The sequence below is a fragment of the Pleurodeles waltl genome, chromosome 12, assembly GCF_031143425.1.
Source record: "Pleurodeles waltl isolate 20211129_DDA chromosome 12, aPleWal1.hap1.20221129, whole genome shotgun sequence".
Classification (NCBI taxonomy): domain Eukaryota; kingdom Metazoa; phylum Chordata; class Amphibia; order Caudata; family Salamandridae; genus Pleurodeles; species Pleurodeles waltl.
The window spans coordinates 144031504-144051885 of NC_090451.1; the positions used below are offsets into that span (position 1 = coordinate 144031504).

The 20382-nt window shown below is 43.4% G+C and overlaps 1 protein-coding gene across 4 annotated transcripts in view; it reads right to left on the reverse strand.

The window, feature by feature from the left end:
• The window catches only part of AP1S1 (adaptor related protein complex 1 subunit sigma 1), a 59233-nt gene that overhangs the window by 26086 nt on the left and 12765 nt on the right, over positions 1-20382 (reverse strand). For all 4 annotated transcript variants that reach the window (XM_069217632.1, XM_069217636.1, XM_069217635.1 and 1 more), the window contains 2 exons: positions 9873-10051; positions 7895-8003 (listed from right to left, as the gene is read on the reverse strand). In XM_069217632.1, the coding sequence (XP_069073733.1) occupies positions 7895-8003; positions 9873-10051 (288 nt within the window). The remainder of the gene's footprint in view (positions 1-7894; positions 8004-9872; positions 10052-20382) is intronic.

Sequence of the window (20382 nt, forward strand, 5' to 3'; positions counted from 1 at the left end):
CATGATCGGTGAGGCGGAGTCTAATACTAACAGAGAGTGAGCACTTTGCAGTGTGTATATACCACAAGCTATTAAGTGCATGATGTGGACATCAGCCATGAAAATCAACGTTGTTCTAGGCATCCTTGGGCGAGAAATGGACACTGAATGGGAAAACAAGTTGAGACGCACTTGAAGGAAGAAAGCATTCTACATAGGTGAATTAGAGTTGATGGTAAGGTCAGTAGAGTGGCAGAGATATGGTGCCATAAGAAGAATAACCAAACACTAAGCCACCCATGGCGATAGTCATTAAGAATGGTGTGTAGCTTATACCAGAATTCCTTACTGTTTAAACCACCGAGCACCATGTCACTTCTATGTACATCTCTAGAAAAAATGGTTTAACTAACAGTAAGAGCAGGCTGGTTGTGGGTAGCATCCTCTTGGCTTGTGACAGTAGTTTGGATTAGCAATGGGAAAAGGATGAGCTATGGGCAGACTGCTCTAACCTTTTTTATGTAAACGTTTATTGGAATTGATCAATGGTAGAGAGTGGTAGACTAAATTAATTCAACGTGGGACGGTTGAAAGATGATTAAGTCAGGCAGAAATCGGAAGCTGAAGTAAGATTTCAGGGAAGATAAGCACAACAAAAAATGTTAAGGCGAGACAAAGGTTGTTATGAACTGGGTTAGAAAAATATGCCATGTCGGTGACCAAAGAAAGAGTATTCACAGTGTAGAAGGATTCTAGAGGAGGGAGAAAAGGGAATAAAGGGCCATATGTACCAACGCATTTTCCCATAGACACAGAATGGGTAAAACCCTTTGATACATCTGGCCCAAAATGACCTATCTTTAGCGAGTTTGGGAACCTAGTATTCTCTGCTAGCGTTCGAGGGAGGTAAGGGCGGAATGCTCGATGTTTTGGGTGTGCAGGTGAGAGATGCCATTTAAATTGTCTTGTGATATGAAACACTGATGCAGGGCCCGGGAGGCTGCCGTCACTGAGCTGGCAAGTCTGCAGGCATGTCTATCTGTTGGGCTGTTTCACGCTGGTGCTTCGCTTATTTCAGTTCGCCCATCCTCCTCCTTTTTTCCACTCTTTGACTAGGACACCGGTTCCTCTTTCTAGCTCTTCCTCCTCCATTGCTGCGATTCTCTTTATTTTCTGGAGCAAAAATATCACAGTATGTTTCTTTGTATAATTCATGGGCTCAGTGTGATGGAGATCTGGGAGGAACTCTGCAGACTAAGCAGATTAGGAGCTGCAAGCCTGATCCCTTGTAAACCTAATTAGGCCTCTCAGTTTAGAACTGCTCTCCTAGCCGGAGGCATATTGGATACAGAACAATGCCAGACAAAGCATCGTGTTCCTGCTGTGAGAATGAACGATCACATCAGGTGCTCATGGCTCTCTTTCTGACACTCGACCTTTCAAAGTACTTTACAATCTCGGCCTAAGAGAAACCCCATTCCACCTCAGTCACACATGGCACATATCCCTCCTGCCAGTGGCACTGCACAGTCTACTGAATCACACACACAACCCACCACCCAACAACCACTGTACACTTATTCAAATAGCCTTTTAGACTCTGGTTAAGGTAGGGCGAACCTTATTTTGTAAATAATGGAATTGCAGAATCAAATGAAACAAGTTATTCACGTGCAACAATTGTATTGCAGCTTGAGAAGATTCAAGATTTACTGCAACACTGAGTGGCTGTCCCCCCCCCAAAAAAAATGTTATATATATATATATATATACACACACACACACACATACATATACATACACACACACACACATACATAAAAAAAACAAAAAAAGTTTCTGTTAATACAACTTCATTTCCGGTATTGACCATAGAAGTGTAAGTGCTCCTGAGATCATCACCGGGATCCCAGAACGACTCGCTAGTCTCAACCATTTTTAGATTTCTGAGATTATATATATCTACACACACACACACACGTGTGAATATACATAGCTATATATTTACGCCCATGACAGTGAAATAAATGTGATCCAATAACGCTGTTTATAGCAAACGTTCTGATAAGTACACATTTATTACTACAATGCAAAGGTCCAATCCGAGTTTATTACCACAGTGCATCAAAACTGTTAGGAGAAAAACACGTCTTACTGGTTTACAGATTGCGTATAACAAAAAATAATAATAATAATAATAATAAACCCTTGCATTCTCGCTTGCTAATTACCATTTGTTCAAACAAGTACACATATATCATGGCATGAATGGCAGAAGCACAGAGCATAATTATCTATTTCTTACCATAATTCATGGCGAAGAGGAGACTTATTAATCATGAGCCATCCCCACACTCAATGAAACAGGATTACACTCTACACCTCTTTCTCTCTTCCGCTATGTATACACGTGTGCGTATGCTTACAGATGCGTAGGAGTACAATGCGCTACTCAGGACAACCAAGTGTGTACAGGGCCGATGACCTGAGAGGTACTGTAACACTGTCCTAACACTACTGTTCTTTAAAATTCTTTTATGCATACGTTTAATGGGTGACAAAATCAATGTAGCAAGAACCTGCTTTAACTTCCACAACAGAATACGAGTGCACCTTGGTGGATACAGCCTCTTCAACAATTCAAAAACAAATTCTTAACCAGCAGCACGGGGAAAACGGACTTTCCTCAAGTGTCTTTTAAAGTACACTTAAAGACTGCCAAATGTACTCTTAAAGACTTATAACTCAATCCGCTGCCAAGCAAGCGCAAAAGATATTGTAGAACTTGCTCCACTTCTGGTCCTTACTGGAAAAAAAAAAGAATCTGCCCACCAATATATCATACCGCTTTGGGAATTGCTTTCTGAAAAACAAAAACCCTGAACTACTTTATTGGATGGAAGTCAACAGAGACAACGGGTGTCCATCAAACTCGGATCCTTAGTTTAGAACCCAGTAATGTCTTCCTACCAGGATCCATTATAAGTGCAAAGACACAAATAAGTCAGAACAAATCTTAGACAGCACTTAAAACACATGGTCCACCATGCACTCTTAAAAACACATAAAATATATACACAATACAAAATAAAAGTCACAACCTACTCTGTACCATAACCCAGGCTCACTCTCTCCCCATTGGACAACAAGGTTGCCTTCGTCCTAATGATGGAGAAGTTGCTATCTGTAACAATTCTTACAACTCCAGACTACTCTAGACACAGTGGATATTATTCGGCTAACTAGTGGTTGTGCTGATAATAAAACTCAGTTGTTCCGAAATCAAGATTTATGAGAAACAATAGGTAGTCTAGTGAGAACGTAGACACCAAGCTCACAATTCATCTGTCAATGCTCAGATTTAATTTCTTCTCACGGAAAGTGTTCTCAAGTGCAAGGAAAAAAAAAAAAAAGCATTGGCAAAGCTAATAGGTTTCGCCTTTGCTTTTTCTTTCTAGGGACCATGGACGCGAAAGAAAACACCTTCTGGATGAAAAGTGTCCCTTGTTGAGCTACCTGCAGTAGGACAAAAGGCTTTGTTATGTTTCTTGCATTAGGAAGAAAAAAGTTATTTGATGAGCTACTGCAGAGGTTGGTCGGTTCCTGGACTGGTCCCTGTCTGTGACTTAGAGAGGCAGGGATCATAGGGAAGACAAGTAGAAACTCGGTCTTGGTCAACTTGTCTGGAGGTGGATATGACTTGTGAGGGGATCTGTTTGACATCACAGCTTCAAGGGCGAGCAACCAGACCTGTAACTGCCCTGTACTGGGCTCTTATAGGTATATGAGGTTGGGTATTGATCATTATAAAAGAGGAAATGTTCTATCCTCGACATCTATAGCGCACCACTTGGAGTTCTTGAATCCATACAAACAAAACTATGGAGGGGCCTTATTCCAGTGCTTTTGGATCTGTAGTCCTAGACCGACCTATTCAGTCCCTGAACCTTTAGTGCTACCTTAAAAGCTGCATCAATACATCCAGAGTCCTCTTCCTTTTCTCCAAGACAAGCAAGAAAGGCACAGGTTGAGGATATTTCTCTGGAACACAGCCTGCTTTTACAGCTATTTTACCATTTTGAAAAAGGGGAGCCCATCAAAAATCACAATTATTTTCTTCTTCTCCACACAAAGCATTCCATCCAGGTTCTTGAAGTGTTAACAGCACGTACATTATAATTACACGACCTAGCGCCTCATAATAACTCGGTGCTTCAAATCATAGGCTGCGATGGTGGCAGCAGCCTGTCTGATGGCAGATGCAGTCTTTACATCCCAGTTAAAAAGCACATTCTCTGGAGCGTGGGGGCGCCAGCATCTACAGCTCACACACAACCTGCATTTGTTGTTCCAATCCTAAATCATGCCAGGTTCCCCTCCCATACATCACCGCAATAGCACTTGAGGCAGAAAAATCAGTATTTCTATGGTCACAAATACCAAGCATCCTATTTCTGCCTGGTGTGCAGCCACAGCAGAGGGGTTGTAGCGAGAAAAGGGTAACAAGATGGCCTACACCACTTTGGAACATATAATGGAACGTGTTCCAAAGGAGTGTCAGCCTTCTTCTATGCTTATTTCAAGGGGCGAGCATGTGACATAGGGGCTAGAGCATTTGACAATGAAACTAGTGAATTGGATTTGAGTTTCGGTGGAGGCTCAACATCCTGTGATTCTCCGCAAATCAGTAATGAACTGGTGCCTGTACAAAGTGCTCCGATACCTTCGGGTCGAGTTTGCACTATGTATAATTGTAAAAAAACAAATAAATAGGAATGCAAGGATAATTAAAGAAAGTAAATAAAAGTATGGATGAGCAAGCAGAGAAGGGGCATTCGGCGAAGGGACTGAGGTGGTGAGAGCGACTGAGGTTTTGGGAGGGAAGGGCAAACCGCAGACTGGAATGTGACTCAAATAAAAGTACCTTCAAAGTGGATAAAAATAAAAGTACCTTTTAAAGTGGAGGCGGTCAACAAATGAGCGCAAGGGGGGGGGAATCAGTTAGGTGTGAGCTGGGAAAAGGCTGCAAGGGCACGGGGAGGAGAAAGATGGCAGGCCGGCAGATGCACACCTATCGAGTGTTCATTGGTAAATAAAAATAAAAAAAGTACCTGCAGAGTAAATAGTCGATGAAAGGCCACTGACCAGTAGGCAGTACCAGTGACCTGAAGGAGTACTTGGCCCAGAATCCACCCATCAGCATGGATGACAAAAGTAGAGCAGAAGTGAACGCAGACGAGGTGCTGGCCAATGGAAAGCAAGTATATTAGAGTGACACTGGAATCCACCAAAGGTAAGTTCAGGTAAGTAAGGGCGGGTTTCTAAGCAGCATTTAAGATTATTATTATTATTATTATTATATTTCAAGAGACTTCGCAAGCACAGCACAAGCGCTGTACAGGCGAAATATATATATAAAAAAAAAAAAAAAAGGATTGTGCCAACACACCTCCAACAGAGGGGGAGGGCCGGCTGCAAGCCTAAATTAGTTTTGAGCTGCAAAGTCATGCTTTCTGGTAGAGTGTCTATTCCTGATTCACAAGCTGTGATTGACTGTAAAACAGTACCACTTGGGGTGAGGAGCAGAATTTAGTATTACCTACCCTATCGTGAACTCATAAAACATCTACGCTCTAATTTTCAGTTAACATGCGAATAAACAATAAATTTGCCACTCTGCATGTGGCTGACAAGGAAATATTTAATTAAAAAAAAAAAACATTACGTTGTTTTGGTACTTGAAGAATGCACTTCATGCATACCGACTACCTTTCTGACAGCTAAAGAAGAGCATAACTGAATGTACTGCATAAGTCATTGGGGAACGGTCCACTTTGTAACAGGTTTCAACAACATCTGCACAGCACGAGAGAAAAAGTTGGTGCGATTTATGTGCGGGTTTAGTCAAATCAATGCAACTTGAATATCCTTCAAAATCTGCAAAGCTTGTACTGTTGCAGACTGAGGCTCAAGCACAATTCAATTGCATGATTAATATGAAAATGCAACACCTCTGCTGGATTAGTATGTAAATCCACCCAATCTCAATGTACTTGGTGTGGCTGCGTTGTAAGTGCCTGGATTTCATTCACTATTTGTAATGAAGTAAGGGAAGCTAATATGTTCACTCCGAGCCAATATGTTTGAGGAACTATGCATGCACAAGTTCAGACAGTGGTTGTATTAAACAGGTTCACGCCATCTTCAAGCAAGATGTGTGCGTAGTGATGGTTATACCAGTTTTAATCCTTAAAAAAAAAAAAAATCACTGACTGCCACACTGGTGAGCCAAGTAGGAGGGACGAGACTTTGATGAGCTGGTGTACAGATTTTTTTTTTTTTTTTTTTTTTTTAACTGCTCGGCAGGCATATCCCAGCCTGGAGCATGAGGTTCAGCTACCTCATATCAGTTTGTATAAGTCAAATACACCACAGAGCAATTTTGAATGGGCACATTCCAAGATGTATGTTACAATCTGTCTGATCTGTTTCCTATGTTCGCACCGACAAAAGAAACAGATCTCTAGTCTCTAGTTACCATTCCCACTGAAAGTTCACAAACTTATCAAAACAGTCAAGGATGTTTCCATGCACAAATTTCCCAAATATAGGATATAATCTTATCGTCTCAGAGAAAAGTAAAGGGAATAGAAGGGCAAAGAACCAAGCAAATAGAAGTACTAGGCTTCGACTTCATCTCGGTTTCACCTGTTAAGCATTTCAGAATAAGGCCTTATTTTGCGATATTTGCTATATGCATGTGCACCCTTTGAAGAAAAGCACAAACATATAGAAAACAGACAACCAATCAATCACTGCAAGGATCTCAAAATGCCAAATAACGACGATTTGTTTTCATGCAGTACTTCATACCGTGCATCTGTCTTTCCTAATTGCTGTAAATAACAGATGCACCTGAAAGACATTCTTGCTTCCAGATCCGTGGAGAAAATATTTTGAATGTGCTCTAGTGCGGACCAACACAGATTTTCAACTGCTGTATAACAACAAAATGTGCCATAGTCTTCAGTTCAGGACCATTATTCTGGAGTGGAAAAATAAAAGTGATCAATGTTTTGATTCGTAGGCAAGAACACGTAAATGGGAGTGGTACAAGTCTAGGAACCGAACAGAAAACCGTAAACGACAGCCATAGATCCCAATACACATGAAAACAAGCAAAACTTCGTCAACCAAGGAAGAAAAGAAAATCTAACACTGGTAGACACGAGTTTACGAAGAAAGTAAAAGATTTAAAAAAAGTGTTAATTTGGGCATGTCTGATAAAGATACACAGAGGGGATGATCAGAGGTTGAGAGGAGAAACAGAGTCACAGATCGTTCCTACAAGCTGCTCAATGATGGCTTACAATTTAGAATGATGGATGTAACCTAACCAACTGAAGGAAACCTGGCTGAACATGGATCCAGTCAATATTATACACTTTTGAGAATGTTTCACACATGACTATCTTCTTCCTAACAGGATGCCACCTGCATCTCTGGCAACTACAGATTGACCTTTGCAGGTAGGACACTAAGGCGTTTAACTCTTGCAGTGTGCAGTCAGTGGGCCTTTGCTAATGTTGCTATATTTCCCACCGGGCAATGCACAGCGCCCAACTCTCTGGAGACAGGATCATAAATTACCCCAGAAGAGACACTAGCCCGTTTACTGCTGGTGACAGCAGTCTCATTCTCCAAGTGCACAGTGAAAGAGCTCGAACCACCCAAGGGCTCGGAAAGGTCCTTGCCAATACAACAAGGTATGTCCCTTAAACGTCAAGCAGCAATGACATTTTTACACTTTTCTAGCATAGGCCATTGTTGGTATTTTAGGCATGGAGTCTCAACTACAGGTATGCACTAAAATGAAGGGCAGAATTAGTGTCCCAGACATAAAACACATACTCACGCTTCCAAAATACTTGTCGAGTAGCTCCACATATCGATGAATAAGTTCCAAAGTGATAAGCTCATTATCCTGGCCCTCAACTGCACAGCAGAAATATAAACTGGCGTACCTGAGGGATGAGATATAAGAGAACAATAAAAGAGCAACAATGACTGCAAAGGAGAGATTTAGTGACAGCAAGACATTAAATAAAGAACTTAAAGTTAAGGTTAAGAGGGGGTGGGAACACGAGGATGCACTCAGAGTTAGCTGTTAGGAGCATTGAAGGTGTCTGGAGACCTCTGGGGCCAGCCCAGTAAAGACTACCCTCACATGTACAGCCCTCCTTTACTGTAACTAAGTGACTGAGAATTGTGATCATCTGTCTCCTGCTCCAGTCATTCACTACACAACAATCTTCATCCTTTGTGGATAAGGAGAGAACCATGGATGGGGCCCTATATTGACCTTAGTGAATGCAAAGTTGTTCAAAGCTAGCATCCTCCTTTTAAATTGAATATTGCTCGGTTGTCCGTGGCAGGTACCCTTTCACCCCAATGCATGCACATTGGCCTTGTGTACGTGCTTTCTACCTGAAAAGGCGAATAAGGAAATGCTTATAACAACTGTTATCTGATTCGGGTGGGTGAAGACCTCTGCAAGGACAACTGAATTTAGTTGCCCAGATTACAAGGAATGCAGAAACCTGTCCTGCCAAATCCCAGTGTAAGTCCTAGTGTCAGAATACCAATGGTCTTTCCATTGATACTGAGCGAGGATCAACAGAGGTACACATCGGGTACCAAACCATAGTTAGTCCCATATACACTCAATAGAATAATAGATTACTGTGTGTTCCTTGGGTTCTTCGCTCAACATCAAAAGGCTTTCTTTACTGGGTGCTCCACAGATTGGGGCTTGTGGTCCCTACACTACAAAAAGTTGTAATTTATAATGGACACACTTGTGTACCTTGAGTATTAAGGTAGTTGTCTGCCTTTTACACCTCATTTTGGGTTCTTGACAGACATGGGCACCCTTTTGGGGGTGGGGGTATACTAGACTGGGGATGCCACCTCTAACCTGTAAATCTTATAATATAAATTTCCATGTTCGTGCATCCATATGCAGCATAGCATACATCACATAGCTCTGCAAAATTCAAAAGGCATCCTCTTAAGTTAGTGGGCTCTAACAGCTCCAAAAGGCTGGACCTCCACATTGTGTCCTCCGTTGTCAAGTTGTCTGCACCTCAAAACAAAAACAAAAAAGTTGTCTCAATTACTTCATCTGCATTAATTATTTGATGTGTCTGTGGTTTGTGACCAATCACCAGGCAACGTGCACTGAACCTCGTCTTCTCTGTGCTTTGTGGTGTATTAATGGGGAGGACACAGACAACAGTTCATGAAAAAAGAACAGTCATGATCTGTCAATGCAGGATACCTGGACAGTGGTTCATGAATACGGTGCGCTAATAGGACACCTCCGAAAATGTTAGGATCAAGCACAGACACCAATCAATAAAAATGTGCGTCTCTGTGTATTTTATAGTAAATGATCAATACAGAGTTCATAAAAACAGGACCATGAAAAACAATTGGGCATCTTTCAGATCATAATAGATAGGGAGTGATTTAAAAAAAAAAAAAAAAAAAAAAAAAAAAAAGAGTGCAGATTGTCTCTTATTTCATAGAAGCGTTCACGGCCGCGTTTTATAAAGAGATACAAAGCTCGTCCTCTCTCAGCTTTCTAGTCAGTCTCAATGCGAGGACATACACAACAGTTCAGAATGAAAAAGAACAGCCACGCCCCCAGTGCGGAGAAGGCAGCCACTGCGTGCTTTATAGGAAATAAATGTTCAGGGCCACATACACTCGCAGCTTTGTAAGAACAGAAAGAGCCAAGTCAAGAGTCGGGGTACACAGACGTGTGCAAGGAGTACCTAAAAGCAGGCTGCAGTCAAGGCTGAGAGAGAAGCATCATCGCTGGCGCTCACCTCTTGTACACGATCTTCAGGTCCCGCCACTCCAGGAAGCTGCACATCTTGGGCTTGCGAGCCAGCACCACCTGCATGAGCTCTCGCACCAGTTTCTTCTTCTCCCGGTCAGAGATGGCCACGTACCACTTCTGCAGCCGCAGCTTGCCTTGGCGGCTGAACAGCAGCATGAAGCGCATCTAGAGGGGACGAGGGAGGCGACACACTGAAGCAGGGGTCACTGCACAGAGCAAACATGCAATGGGGGCATGAAAACAGGTCTGGGTCACCGAGGAAAGGGTACTCCTAGTCGTGGGCACAGACTAGGAAATCACAGAGCTGTGGAAGAGGGGAAAACTGATACTTGAGCACGTGGGAGGAAAACGTAGGCTGGAGAAAAGTTACTCATCTACTACAATAACTTGCCGCATTCGTAATCTTTTATCAAGCTGGATTTATAATGCAAGAGACTAGCACCACCCGGTGGCCAACGCCACCAACATGTAGTAAGGAACCGTGAGGAGGTAAATAGCACGAAAAGAACTGCCACTGCCCTTTTTAGCACTCTGCATACCAGGCGCCTTCACTTCTTAACCACCTACCCGCTTTTACTCAGTAAGCAGAGAAATAACAAAGTACTTATGTTACGGGATAGAAAGAGAAAGTGCACATTACACACCTTGCATCTACAACTGCCACACAACCCCGCTGAATTCTAACGGATGTTAAAGCAAGAAACTAATGGGAGAGGGAAAGGAGGGAGGGGAGCGGTTCAAACACGTCATCCTCCCACCGTCCTGGCGCACCTATGGCGGTCTCGCTGGCAACGACGAAGTGTCCCCACAGGACCACCGCTGACACCGCTCTGGCAGGTCCGGTAGGCTTCTGCTGAAGAGACACGGGTACTAGCCCCCCCGACCAATGCTCTAGGAGATCACGGAATGCTGCTCGGAGCCGTGTGTTGGGGTTTTTGAGGCCAATCCAAAGTGGGAGAATACCATTTCCAAGCGTAGTAAGGAGGTGCTGACCTTATTAACTGACCCTCTCTCTACTGGCTCTCCCTACGAATCCGTGAAGTGCGTCGAGCTGCAGCCTCCTCACCCGCCATCAGTATATGCTGCCTCAGCATCTAGGACTATGGCTACGGACGGACTATAAGAGGACTGGGATACCGCGGGTCAGATGTACGGAACTCCGAGTTTGTAGGGTGCTCCTAAGGGTCAGCGGTAGGTTAACCTTGCAAGCTCCCTTCGCCAACACATTCCTTTCTTCTGTCCCCTTACATCAACGCCCTCATACGTTGTACCCTGCACCCACTGCGACCTCCCAACACTTACTCTATAAAATGTTAAATATTGCAAACAAGATTGGAGGGTAAATCCTCGTATATAAAACATGCACGTACCAGTGCGTTTCAATTCCTAACACTAGATGTACGCAGGGCAAATACTGCACAGCAAGCCACGTTTCAACTCAGAATGAGGAATAGAAAGACTCGTTAAACAAAATGTAAAATAAAAATATTTTTATATATATATGGAAAATGTCACTTACCCAGTGTACATCTGTTCGTGGCATTAGTCGCTGCAGATTCACATGCTGTGCACATCCCGCCGTCTGGTGTTGGCCTCGGAGTGTTACAAGTTGTTTTTCTTCGAAGAAGTCTTTTTGAGTCACGAGACCGAGGGACTCCTCCCATTTCGACTCCATTGCGCATGGGCGTCGACTCCATCTTAGATTGTTTTCCCCGCAAAGGGTGAGGTAGGAGTTGTGTATGCTAGTAATAGTGCCCATGCAATGGAGTGAATACGTATATATATTTACAAATGTTCAAGATCTACTTCTAAACGGCTACAGGCTCCCGGGGAGGCGGGTGGGCGCATGTGAATCTGCAGCGACTAATGCCACGAACAGATGTACACTGGGTAAGTGACATTTTCCGTTCAATGGCATGTGTAGCTGCAGATACACATGCTGTGCATAGACTAGTAAGCAGTTATCTCCCCAAAAGCGGTGGTTCAGCCTGTAGGAGTTGAAGTAGTTTGAAATAATGTTCTTAGTACAGCTTGACCTACTGTTGCCTGTTGTGCAGTTAACACATCTACACAGTAGTGCTTGGTAAATGTATGAGGCGTAGACCATGTTGCTGCCTTACATATTTCGTTCATAGGAATATTTCCTAGAAAGGCCATGGTAGCACCTTTCTTTCTGGTTGAGTGTGCCTTTGGTGTAATAGACAGCTCTCTTTTAGCTTTAAGATAGCAGGTTTGAATGCACTTAACTATCCATCTAGCAATGCCTTGTTTTGAAATTGGATTTCCTGTATGAGGTTTTTGAAAGGCAATAAATAGTTGTTTTGTTTTTCTAATTAGTTTTGTTCTGTCAATGTAGTACATTAGTGCTCTTTTGATGTCTAATGTATGTAGTGCTCTTTCAGCTACAGAATCTGGCTGTGGGAAGAACACTGGTAATTCTACAGTCTGATTCAAGTGGAACAGTGAGATTACTTTTGGTAAAAATTTAGGATTTGTCCGTAGAACTACTTTATTTTTGTGTATTTGAATAAATGGTTCTTGTATGGTAAATGCTTGAATTTCACTCACTCTTCTTAGAGATGTGATGGCAATTAAAAATGCAACTTTCCACGTTAAGTATTGCATTTCACAAGAGTGCATGGGCTCAAAAGGTGGACCCATGAGTCGTGTTAAGACAATGTTGAGGTTCCATGAAGGAACTGGTGGTGTTCTTGGTGGTATAATTCTCTTTAGGCCTTCCATGAACGCTTTTATGACTGGTATCCTAAAAAATGAAGTTGAATGCGTAATTTGCAGGTAGGCTGAAATTGCGGTAAGATGTATCTTTATGGAAGAGAAAGCTAGCTTTGACTTTGGCAAATGTAGTAAGTATCCTACTATATCTTTGGCAGAAGCGTGTAAGGGTTGAATTTGATTATTATGGCAGTAATAAACAAATCTTTTCCACTTATTTGCATAGCAGTGTCTAGTGGTAGGTTTTCTAGCTTGCCTTATGACCTCCATACATTCTTGTGTGAGGTCTAAGTGTCCGAATTCTAGGATTTCAGGAGCCAAATTGCTAGATTCAGCGATGCTGGGTTTGGATGTCTGATCTGTTTGTGTTGTGTTAACAGATCTGGTCTGTTTGGTAGTTTGACATGAGGCACTATTGAGAGGTCTAGTAGTGTTGTGTACCAAGGTTGTCTTGCCCATGTTGGTGCTATTAGTATGAGTTTGAGTTTGTTTTGACTCAATTTGTTTACTAGATATGGAAGGAGTGGGAGAGGAGGAAAAGCGTAAGCAAATATCCCTGACCAGCTCATCCATAACGCATTGCCCTGAGACTGATCTTGTGGGTACCTGGATGCAAAGTTTTGGCATTTTGCGTTTTCTTTTGTTGCAAATAGATCTATTTGTGGTGTTCCCCAAATCTGGAAGTAAGAGTTTAGTATTTGGGGGTGAATCTCCCATTTGTGGATCTGTTGGTGATCCAGAGAGAGATTGTCTGCTAACTGGTCTGTTTTGACAAGAATGTATTTGTGGCTTATTATGGGTTGAAATGCTTTCAGCGCTAGAAATACTGCTAACAGTTCTAAGTGGTTTATGTGAAACCGTCTTTGCTCTACGTCCCATTGTCCTTGGATGCTGTGTTGATTGAGGTGTGCCCCCCACCCTGTCATGGAAGCATCTGTCGTTATCACGTATTGTGGCACTGGGTCTTGAAAAGGCCGCCCTTGGTTTAAATTTATACTGTTCCACCATTGAAGCGAGATGTATGTTTGGCGGTCTATCAACACCAGATCTAGAAGTTGACCCTGTGCTTGTGACCATTGTGATGCTAGGCACTGTTGTAAGGGCCGCATGTGCAGCCTTGCATTTGGGACAATGGCTATGCATGAAGACATCATGCCTAGCAGTTTCATTACCATTTTGACCTGTATCTTTTGTTTTGGATACATGGCTTGTATTACATTGTGAAATGTTTGAACTCTTTGTGGACTTGGAGTGGCAATCCCTTTTGCTGTGTTGATTGTCGCCCCTAGGTATTGCTGTGTTTGACACGGCAGAAGGTGTGACTTTGGGTAGTTGATCGAGAAACCTAGTTTGTGTAGGGTTTCTATGACATATTTTGTGTGTTGTGAACACTGTATTTGCGTGTTGGTTTTGATTAACCAATCGTCTAGGTACGGGAACACATGTATTTGCTGCCTTCTGATATGTGCAGCTACTACTGCCAGGCATTTTGTAAAAACTCTTGGCGCAGTTGTTATTCCGAATGGCAACACTTTGAATTGGTAATGTATCCCTTGGAATACAAACCTTAGGTACTTTCTGTGTGAAGTATGTATTGGTATATGGAAATATGCATCCTTTAGATCCAGTGTTGTCACGTAGTCTTGTTGTTTGAGCAGTGGGATTACGTCTTGTAATGTAACCATGTTAAAGTGGTCTGATTTGATGTATGTATTTAATGTTCTGAGATCTAGTATAGGTCTTAGACTTTTGTCTTTTTTGGGTATTAGAAAGTACAGTGAGTAAACTCCTGTGTTTAATTGTTGTTTTGGTACTAATTCTATTGCTTCTTTTTGTAGCAATGCTTGAACTTCTAATCCTAGAAGATCTATATGTTGTTTTGACATACTGTGTGTTTTCGGTGGGACTTTTGGAGGGAATTTGAGAAATTCTATGCAATAACCATGCTGGATAATTGCCAGTACCCAAGTACCTGTTGTTATCTCCTCCCAATGTTTGTAAAATTGGCTTAGTCTCCCCCCCCACAGGTGTTATGTGATGGGGATGTGTGACTTGTAAGTCACTGCTTATTTTGAGGAGTTTTGGGGCTTTGGAACTTTCCTCTATTTTTCTGGAATTGTCCCCCTCTATATTGCCCCCGAAAACCTCCCCGCTGATATTGGCTTTGGTAAGTGGGCCTTGTTTGTGATGTTGTGGTTTCTGTAGGTTGCCCTCGAAACCCTCCCCTAAAAGGTGTTTTGCGAAATGTGCCTCTGCTCTGCGGGGAGTAGAGTGCGCCCATGGCTTTTGCTGTATCAGTGTCTTTCTTGAGTTTATCAATAGCAGTGTCGACTTCCAGCCCAAACAACTGCTGTTCATTAAATGGCATATTTAGCACGGCTTGTTGAATTTCCAGCTTGAACCCTGACGTACGCAGCCATGCGTGCCTTCTTATTGTTATTGCAGTATTTACTGTCCTTGCAGCCGTATCTGCTGCATCCATTGAAGACCGTATCTGATTATTAGAGATACTTTGTCCTTCCTCCACCACTTGTTGTGCTCTTTTCTGGAACTCCTTGGGTAAGTGTTCTATGAAATGTTGCATCTCATCCCAGTGAGCTCTATCGTATCTTGCCAAAAGTGCTTGTGAATTGGCAATGCGCCATTGGTTTGCTGCTTGTGCTGCAACCCTTTTGCCCGCAGCATCAAATTTGCGACTCTCCTTGTCTGGAGGTGGTGCGTCCCCCGAGGTATGAGAGTTCGCTCTCTTACGAGCTGCCCCGACAACTACGGAGTCTGGTGTTAACTGCGTTGTAATATAAACTGGATCTGTTGGCGGTGGCTTGTACTTTTTCTCCACCCTTGGAGTTATGGCTCGGCCTTTAACAGGATCCTGAAAGATTTGTTTTGAATGTTTTAGCATTCCTGGGAGCATAGGTAGGCTTTGGTATTGGCTATGAGTGGAGGATAGCGTGTTAAACAAAAAATCATCCTCAATTGGTTCGCAATGCAAGGTGACGTTATGGAAAGCAGCTGCCCTTGTGACCACCTGTGTGTAAGATGTACTGTCCTCAGGTGGCGACGGCCTCGCAGGGTACGAGTCTGGGCTGTTGTCCGATACTGGAGCATCGTAAAGGTCCCATGCATCGGGATCATCTTGACTCATTGTAGTATGAGTCGAGGAGTGCATCAGTGGAGGGGTTGTTACCGGTGATGTGTGCATTGATGGTGGTGGAGACTGTGGTGGAGTTGTTTTTCTTGCTACCTTTGCCTGTGGCTGCTTGTCCTTTTCTTGAAAGGAAAGTCTTCTTTTTATTTTAATTGGGGGAAGAGTGGTTATCTTCCCTGTGTCTTCTTGAATGTGGAGCCTTCTTTGAGTATAGTCTGGCTCTACTGCTTCAAGTTCCTCTCCGAATTTATGCTTTTGCATTTGGGAGGACAATCCTTGTTCCTCTGTATAGGAACCTGTTTTCGGCTCCGAGGCTGGATGTTGTTTCGGGAACCGAAACTTTTTCGGACGTCTTTTTAGGCTCCGAAGAAACCTTTTTTTATTTTCGGCGTGGTGGTGTCTCGGTGCGGAACTTCTTCGGTGCCGCTGTCCCGGTGCCGAAATTTCTCGTAGCCGATGTCTCGGGTCCGAGATTGCTGTGTGGCGGTATCTCGACCGGAGTAGGATGACTTCGACACAAGCGTGCCCTTTTTCGGTGCCTTGGATCGGTCACCTATTTTTTGGGTTAAGCCATGGCCTGTTGGCGGTGGCGTCCCCTGGGCTTTTGTGGTCTTCTCGTGAGTCTTATGTTTCGACGTCTTACTCACGGTTTTCGGCATTTCTTCGGCCTCGAGCTCTTCCGAGTCCGACTCGTGGATGGAGAAAGCTTCTTCTTCCTCCTCGAAGCGCTCTTGTCCTGTCGGCGTCGACGCCATCTGCAGTCTTCTGGCTCTTCGGTCTCTTAATGTCTTCCTCGACCGAAACGCTCGACAGGCTTCACAAGTATCTTCCTTGTGCTCTGGAGACAAGCACAAGTTACAGACCAGATGCTGATCCGTATACGGATACTTGTTATGGCATTGTGGACAGAAGCGGAATGGGGTCCGTTCCATCAGCCTTGAAATCACACGTGGCCGGGCCGACCAGGCCCCGACGGGGGAATCGAAAAAAAAAACCCGAAGGGCCACCGGAGCTCTTCAAAATTTGGTGTCGACCTGTTGTAACTAACCCGATACCGAACGCAAACAATACCAACGTTTTTTCCGAGATTTTAACTAACTTTCCGACCCGAAACACGGAGCGAAAAGGAACACGTCCGAACCCGATGGCGGAAAAAAAACAATCTAAGATGGAGTCGACGCCCATGCGCAATGGATTCGAAATGGGAGGAGTCCCTCGGTCTCGTGACTCGAAAAGACTTTAGAAGAAAAACAACTTGTAACACTCAGAGCCCAACACCAGATGGCGGGATGTGCACAGCATGTGTATCTGCAGCTACACATGCCATCGAACATATATATATATATATATATATATATATTCTAGCCTACTTTTTCTTACAAGAGCTCCCATTTGTAAAAGTTACAAATATTGCAAGAAAAGAAGGCAAAACAAAATGTAGATGTGACTTTAGTTTCGACGGGGAGTGGGGGTCAACAAATTGTTTTTAATAGCTGATGTTCATTCTTTTATTTTTTTCATATTATCATACCCAGCAGTCGGCTGGTAGTGTGTCGTGAGCGGCACCACCAGTGTCCTGACCTTTTCGCCACAAGTACTTTGCATGCTGGTGTTTAAATTCATCCTTATAATTTCGATAGTAAAACTACAAATTCTAAAATGGACTGCTTTAGTTCACAAAAGCGTTACTGACTGCTTTTTACAAAGTTGCTCACAGCCAAAATTGCCCTGCTACAGTTACTGCAGTTTCAGACTGCTATGTTTCTGTTCTCTAAAGAGCTCCACCTCCTGACATCAATTCATTCCCTTCTACCCCCACTGGCCGCCCCCAGAATGGGCGCAGTTTGAACACCTCTACCTACGATTAACACAATCTCAGCTTTTGAAATACACAGTAAAACAGTGTGCTGTCTCTTCGACAAACATTTTCGGATGATGGACCTTTAGTGCTCTTGTAGAAACTTTAAACCCTTCGAGCAGGACAAGGTAATGGTATAACTTTCAATCACATTTATCGGGCAAGACAGGGCTAATTACCCACCACACGTCCTAGGCGTTGTACTGAGCAGAAATGGCAAGACTGGTTTTATTTAAATGGCTGGACAACCTTGAATTTGACTGGATAATTGGAGCTGCCAACAGTCCCCTAGAACGTATATATACAAAAACCTCTTGCTTATCCAGAAATTAACTTATAACTCCTTGAAGCTCTGAACATCTGCGTAGAGGAAGAACCGGGCCAGAGACTGAACTTAAAGCTATTTTCATAAAGGGGTTAGGACCAAATGAGTAGGACAGTGTAGATCTTGGTTACTGAACTTTGCTGAAGGGAAGAAATTGTCTTGTGTGCTTAGAACCAGCCTTGCTCCACTACAGCTTAAGATTTTCTTTCCCATCCTACTGTAAATAGCTTAATGTAGCTGTATTCGACAGATTGGAGTCGAGGTGTGATCGCTCAGCCAAATGAGAGGTGAACACCAAGCAGTTCACCCTTTCAAGTACTGCTGACATGAGGTAGGCATGTAACATTGCAAGATGATTCCTGTGGTAGTCCTTTACCACCATGAGTTGTTTAACTCCAAGTCACAATGCCAAAGTGTGACATGCTGAGAGGCACCTCGTGAGGAGGTCTGACATAGCTGTGAGAAATGTGGGGGTAAATAAATACAATTAAAAAAAGTACTTGCCTGCCGCTGCCGACCGCCATCTGTCTTCGTCAGCTCCAGTCTCGACTCCCCAAGGGCTGGCACACACTGCGCAGACACCAATCAAGACACTGCTCTCATGCTGGTAATATTGCATACCAGCATTAGAGCAGCACCTTCATTGACCTGAGCAGGCTGGTTTAACGCTCGCTCAGGGCCTGGGAGTCTGTGCCTCTTCTCCACCAGGCTGTGCAGCACAGCCGGTGGAGAAATCCAAGTGCGCATGTTGGTTTGGCTGTCCTTGGACAGCTGGTCAAACCGACACGTGCACTTTCTGTGCACACTAATCTTCCTCCTCCCCCCTCCCCACCCAAACTGTCTATAACGGCCATGCCTAGCCCTATGCTCCGCTGGCTTTAGCGCCGTAAGAAAAAAAAAATGGTTTTATTATATTTTTATTTTTCACTTCCCCATCTGCTGGCTCTCAGTGGAGGGGCGATGCTCCTCTGCCATAACAAAGGAGCCACTTCTGGTGTTACCCTGTGAGAGAGATTCCTTCACACCGGTAGCCCCTTCACGAACAAAAACAAAACTATCAGAGCCAGCGTCCCCATGCTCGACGATCACAACCGCAAATAAGATACCATCTCCCTCAGCACACCTGTCACCACCCTCTAGGTCTGCATGGCCACCTATTGCAGACAAATGTAATTACAATTCTCGGGTGCCACCCCACCTGCACAAGTGAGCATATGCTTATACCACTACTGGCTACATCAAATTGCACAATATCACTGAAAGACTGCATGCCATCAATGTGGTTTTCCCACCTCTACCAATTGAGCCGGCTTCAAACACTGCAAAGATCCTAAATGCTTCATTGGTCCATGAACTCTCGAGACAGGATGAATATGTGGTTAATCCTAGGTTACATGTTTGAAACTGTAACCCTTAAACCCTTGCAAGACTCTCTCACTTAGCTTACAAGGTGGCAGAACAGTATACACTGTCAATCCTCCCCAAGTATTTAAGAGTCAGAGAATATATTAGTTACTCCGTTCGCTTAGTAATCAATTTAAAATCTTCCTTTATAGAAAAATGAATAGCACTACATGGACAATCTATTGTCAGCAACACTTTTGCTGTCCGACCTAGACTTTCGTGCCCACACCAACATCCAATCGCAAACCTTGACAGTTCAACCCCCTCGCTCTCTGAAAGTTAAAGCCTAAATAGTAAGTCCTGTTTTCAGTGAAATTGCAGCATTATCTGGTTTGTGCAGTTCCAGGGACAGCTGCAATCCTTGTTACCAAGAATGCCTAAATGTCTCCGAGTTCAGCAGGACCCACAAACTGGCCTGACAAAATGTTGTTGAGACCCCGTTAGACAGATTATCTATAGGAAATGCAATAGCCCAGTTGATTACTTAGCAAAATGACTGCAGGAAGTGTTACTTGATGTCAATGAATTGTCCAACTGACTTCAATACGTCTGCAGTAAAGTGAGCATTATACTCTCCGAAGGACACCATTAGCATTACTTTACAAACCCCTAAATTATTATCAGAAAAGCAAAACAATTACTGAAGGAGACATTTAAAGAAAGGTAAGTACTAGTCAAATACAGAAGTAACCAACAGCTTTGAGAGTGGAGATGAGAGCAAAGGAAGTCGTGGTCTTTCAAGCCACACAGTTCCTCTTACCAGGGACTCGCAGTGTGCGCTGGCTAGCAAGATCTAAACTATGTTCCAGCAACAGCATAAATGAGGATGAAATGGAGGCAAAGAGGTGTGAAATTAGCATAAAGCACATTTATTGACTTATTTTGCAAAGAAAGCATTTAAGGTTTATTCAGGTCACCACCATACACAAACGTCTTCTGCACAATTTCAACTTAATAAGCATACCAGAAAGGTGGCCCAGAATGTCAGATCAAAGAGGCAGAAGAAGGGCCTTGTTTTTACATCGAAA